This window comes from Saimiri boliviensis, chromosome 17, assembly GCF_048565385.1.
Source record: "Saimiri boliviensis isolate mSaiBol1 chromosome 17, mSaiBol1.pri, whole genome shotgun sequence".
NCBI lineage: Eukaryota > Metazoa > Chordata > Mammalia > Primates > Cebidae > Saimiri > Saimiri boliviensis.
Window position 1 is genome coordinate 46,877,411 of NC_133465.1, and position 4,147 is coordinate 46,881,557.

The window sequence follows — 4,147 nt, forward strand, 5'->3', positions numbered from 1 at the left end:
CACTTGATACAGGAAGGAGGTTTATTGACCATTTAATGCAGGGAGGCCAGTTACATTTTAGGAGATTCTGAAACACTGGAGTAGAGCCAAAAGAAGGGACACTGGGAAAAATAATTGCTTTCATGGAAGATAATTACGACATTTCAGCAACAACAAGAAATACGGCTTAGAGGCATAGACAGGCAGCCACTGCTTGGAAGTGCCTGCTACCCATTGATGGAGGGAAAATGCCTCAGTGAGTCCAGTGTTTCTGGAAGGAAGACTGAGCAAGGTGAAGGCACTCCTGACCCCAGTGCAACCTGCCTCAACCTGCACAGGAACGCGGGCCTTCAGAGACATCTCCCCGTGCTGGCTCCATGGCCAGAGGGAGGTACACAGGTGACGGGGCCACAGCTTGGACAAGAAGTACAGGAGGCAGGCGTGGAGCAGGGATTGCAGGGTAATCTGCAGGGAGAGAGAGAAGAAGAGGTACGTGAAAAAGACACCTCAGTGACTGACGGACAAGGGTAAGACCAGGGTGAAGGCCAGGCCTGCCATCAACAAGGCACACAGACCAGAGAATTTATACCGACAGTTCTCTCATCTGTGTCTTTCCACATCCAGGAGACCTGGGGGAAGGCTTGGCTTAGGGACCTGGCTATTCTTTAGGAAACATTTTCTCAATAATTCAGTCTGCACAGACCAGGAGAGGTTAATGAGTCATGGAGCAAGAAAGCACAGGAAGGCTTGTCTGTTAGATCATATCTTCTGCAAGCACTTCCATTATTTCTGAGGAATCGCCTGACCATCAGGCTTAGGAATTGCCCAGATCACACGTACTTGCAGTCCTCGCTCTCCAGAAGGTTTCGGTACGTGGCAATCTCGTTCTCCAGCCGGGCCTTCACGTCCAGCAGCACCTGGTACTCCTGGTTCTGCCGCTCCAGGTCAGCGCGGATCTCGGACAGCTGCTCCTCCACGTTGCTGATCAGGCTCTGCATCTGGGCCAGCTCCGTGCCAAAGCGGTCCTCGGCTTCACACAGGGAGTTCTGCAGGCAGTCCTTCTGCAGTGGGAAATTGTGGGGTCAGAGATCCTGGTGCCCCAAAACTCAGCAGTGAAAAGTATGTCCAAACTCACCAGACATGGGGCGAATTCCAACATGTCACAGAACATTCTCAGAGCTCTGGAGAGATCACTGTCAATAGGACCATGACTTCACACACACACACACACACACACACACACACACACACACACAGACACACACACACACACACACACACACACACACAGACACACACACACACGCGCAAATCTAACTTCAGAACTGTCATGTTCATCCCTGTATCCCCAGTGCTTGACAAAAAGCAGCCACCTAGTAAAATCTGGTGGCATCAGTGCCTGAACTTCTGCACTGTGTTGTAAAGCAGGTGGACTTGACTTTTTCAAAAAAAACCATTTCCCTGGGTCACACTGAACTTGACAAAAAGATGTCTCCATCGGGTATAGAGGAACTCAGATCTTGACTTAATGTTGAAGGAACTGATCTGTGAGACTTTAAGAGATGCTACTACCAGGACATGTAGCGTTTGCAGTGTAGTGAGGGTGAAGGTCACGTACCAAGGTGTGCTGGGCTTGGCGCTCCACCTCCAGGGCGTTCACGGTGCATCGCAGCTCCAGGATCTCCGACTGGCAGCACTGCAGCTCCTCGGAGCAGGACATGGCCTGCAGGCTGATGCCTTCGGACTGGAGCACAGAGAGGCACAGTCACCTCCCTGCCCAGATGGAGGCCGGATGCCCCCGGCTCTGTACCCCTGCTCACCTGGGCTTGGAACCACTGCTCCGCGTCCTGGCGGTTGGTCTCCACCATGGCCTCGTACTGAGCCCGCATCTCCCCCAGCACCCTGCCCAGGTCAATGGTGGGCTCAATGTCCAGCTCGATCCGGATCTTGTCCCCCAGCTGACTCCTCAGAGTCTTCACTTCCTGCAGAAGGGAGGAAGGGACAGCCAGCGTGCGTGAGGAGAGGGCCTTCGATGGAGCAGACGGCACCAGGACCCCACCCCTGGCAAGCAGTAGGAGGGGAGCCCCATACACAAGCAAATGGGAAAGTCCTGCCCAGGGTGCAGTCGGGAGAGCCCACCTGGACACCTTCCTTGTGCCAAGGCAAGTCTGCACCTTCCACAGAGGCCCTCTGGACCCTCAGACCCACCTCAGCCCTGCGTGCCGACGCCAGCGGAGCCCAGGCTCTGCCCTGAGAGCCCCAGGGCCAGGGAGCTCCCCTATCTACCCAGCGCCCTCCCCGGGAGTCTGAGCGGCCAGGGCCGTACCTGCTCATGGTTGCTCTTGAGAGAGAGCTGCTCCTCCTTCAGGGACTCCTGCTGGGCCTCCAGGTCGGCCTTGGCCAGGGTCGCATCATCAAGGAGCTTCTGCATCCCACACATGTCCGCCTCCACCAGCTGACGCAGGGAGCGCTCACTCTCCAGCCTTCCGTCACAGGAGGTGCAGGGTCAACAAGAATTCCCCCAAGAGCCCCTCTCGGCTGCCCCGGGCTCCCACCTCCCACACCACCTTGGATCCTCATTTGTTCACGTGGGCAACATACACTATGCTCAACCCTGTAGCTATGGAGTTTGCAGTCAGGACATTATTTGCATTGAACAGATGGAAGACTGAGGCTCCAAAACAATATGTGGATTGTTCAGAATTCTATGCCCAGTTAATACTAAATGCGTGGACTTATCCTAAGTGTTCTGACTTCTAATGCAGCATGTATTCGGCCATAAAAAGAGTCACTTGGCCAGGAAAAAGAATGACTAAAAATCGGCCTCTGGACCTTCCGTTCACTGCTTTACCTCTTGGGTTCATTATTTCCCATTGTTTTCTGCCCTTTGCATTTATTCAAGCACAACTCTTGCTAGCAAAGAGCATCAGTGACAATTCTTCCAACTGATAGATTTGGCCAAGAGTTGGTGAGTCTAGCAACAATTTATGCATTGACACTTTATTTTTGTGATGACTCCATTTGACTTCTGGTTGAAAAGCCAAATCCTCTTATCTTCTAGATATGGGGGGAAATGACACAGGTTCTAACCAATCTAGACTATGCCCCTCTTTTCCTTTTAATACTTGCCACCTCTTTCCTCCTACATAATGATGATTTCTAGCAATAAGCTAATTTAAGGTTTGGAGAGAAAGGAAGTGGACATTTATTCATTCCTTTCTTCATCTAGTCAAAAACTGTTTTTGAACACCTACGATATATGCTGGGTAGTGGGACAGGCCCTTGGAAATACAGCAGAAGAGAGAAGTCACTCTGGCTTCCTTGGCCAGACTTACTTGATCCTAAAGTCATCGGCGGCCAGCTTGGCATTGTCAATTTGTACAATCAGCCTGGCATTCTCAGCCTTGCTGCACAGGATCTGAGGAAAACAGGAAGACGGTTCACACACAAAGCATCGTACCTTAGGCTCCCGCTCCACGTGTGGTGTCTGTGCTCATGTCCAGGAGAAGCCAAGAACCCAGAGCTCCCTGAGCCTGACATGGATTCCTCCTGCCACGCCGTCTGGCTTCTCAGACCCAGCACGCCCAGGCGATCCCACACCTCACCTTCTGCTGGAGCTCCTCGATGGTGCGGAAGTAGGACTGGTAGTCGGGGCACACGGTGGACTCGTGGCACTTGCTCCTCTCACGGAGTTGGCTCTCCAGCTCCGCGTTCTCCCGCTCCAGCTGGCGCACCTTCTCCAGGTAGTTGGCCAGGCGGTCGTTCAGGAACTGCATGGTCTCTTTCTCATGGCCATTCAGGGTGTTTTCGCCGTAAGCCCCACAGATTCCGATGTTGCCGGGAATGTGGCAGGTCCCTGGCAAGGGACAAGCAGTGTGGCAGGTGGGGGGCAGACAGAGGCTGGGGCGGCCCAGGGGGGTGGACCCCACACGGACTCGGTTGGCGTGTGCCACGTTGGCCAAGAGGCACATGGAGGCAGCCTTGGCCTCTGCCCCGGGCTGGCACCCAGTGTCGATGGGAGAGACGCAGGCATTTCTTCCTCCAGGAGCCATGGTGCAGCCCAGAAGGCAGGAGGAGCTGCTGTAGGAGGAGGTCATGGTGTTGGGCTGAGGTTGCACAGGAGCTTCAGATCAGCTGGGAAGGCCAAGCCACTGAGTCTGAAGCCTCC

General features: G+C 53.9%; 1 protein-coding gene across 1 annotated transcript; it reads right to left on the bottom strand.

Moving 5' to 3' along the window:
- LOC101053509 (keratin, type I cuticular Ha7) lies at window positions 1-4,147 on the bottom strand. Its single transcript, XM_003942867.4, has 7 exons — window positions 3,585-4,147; window positions 3,315-3,397; window positions 2,306-2,462; window positions 1,800-1,961; window positions 1,598-1,723; window positions 820-1,040; window positions 1-444 (listed from the first exon to the last, which is right to left on the bottom strand). The coding sequence occupies exons 1-7, from the start codon at window positions 4,074-4,076 to the stop codon at window positions 330-332; spliced, it is 1,356 nt and encodes a 451-aa protein (XP_003942916.1). The 5' UTR covers window positions 4,077-4,147; the 3' UTR covers window positions 1-329.

Excerpts from the sequence above, each read along its gene's own strand:
- LOC101053509 (XM_003942867.4), bottom strand. The coding sequence starts at position 4,076 with ATGACCTCCTCCTACAGCAGCTCCTCCTGCCTTCTGGGCTGCACCATG. Across the intron at positions 2,463-3,314 it reads GCCGATGACTTTAGGATCAA|GCTGGAGAGTGAGCGCTCCC; the intron begins GTAAGTCTGGCC and ends CTGTGACGGAAG. Across the intron at positions 1,724-1,799 it reads AGCAGTGGTTCCAAGCCCAG|TCCGAAGGCATCAGCCTGCA; the intron begins GTGAGCAGGGGT and ends TCTGTGCTCCAG.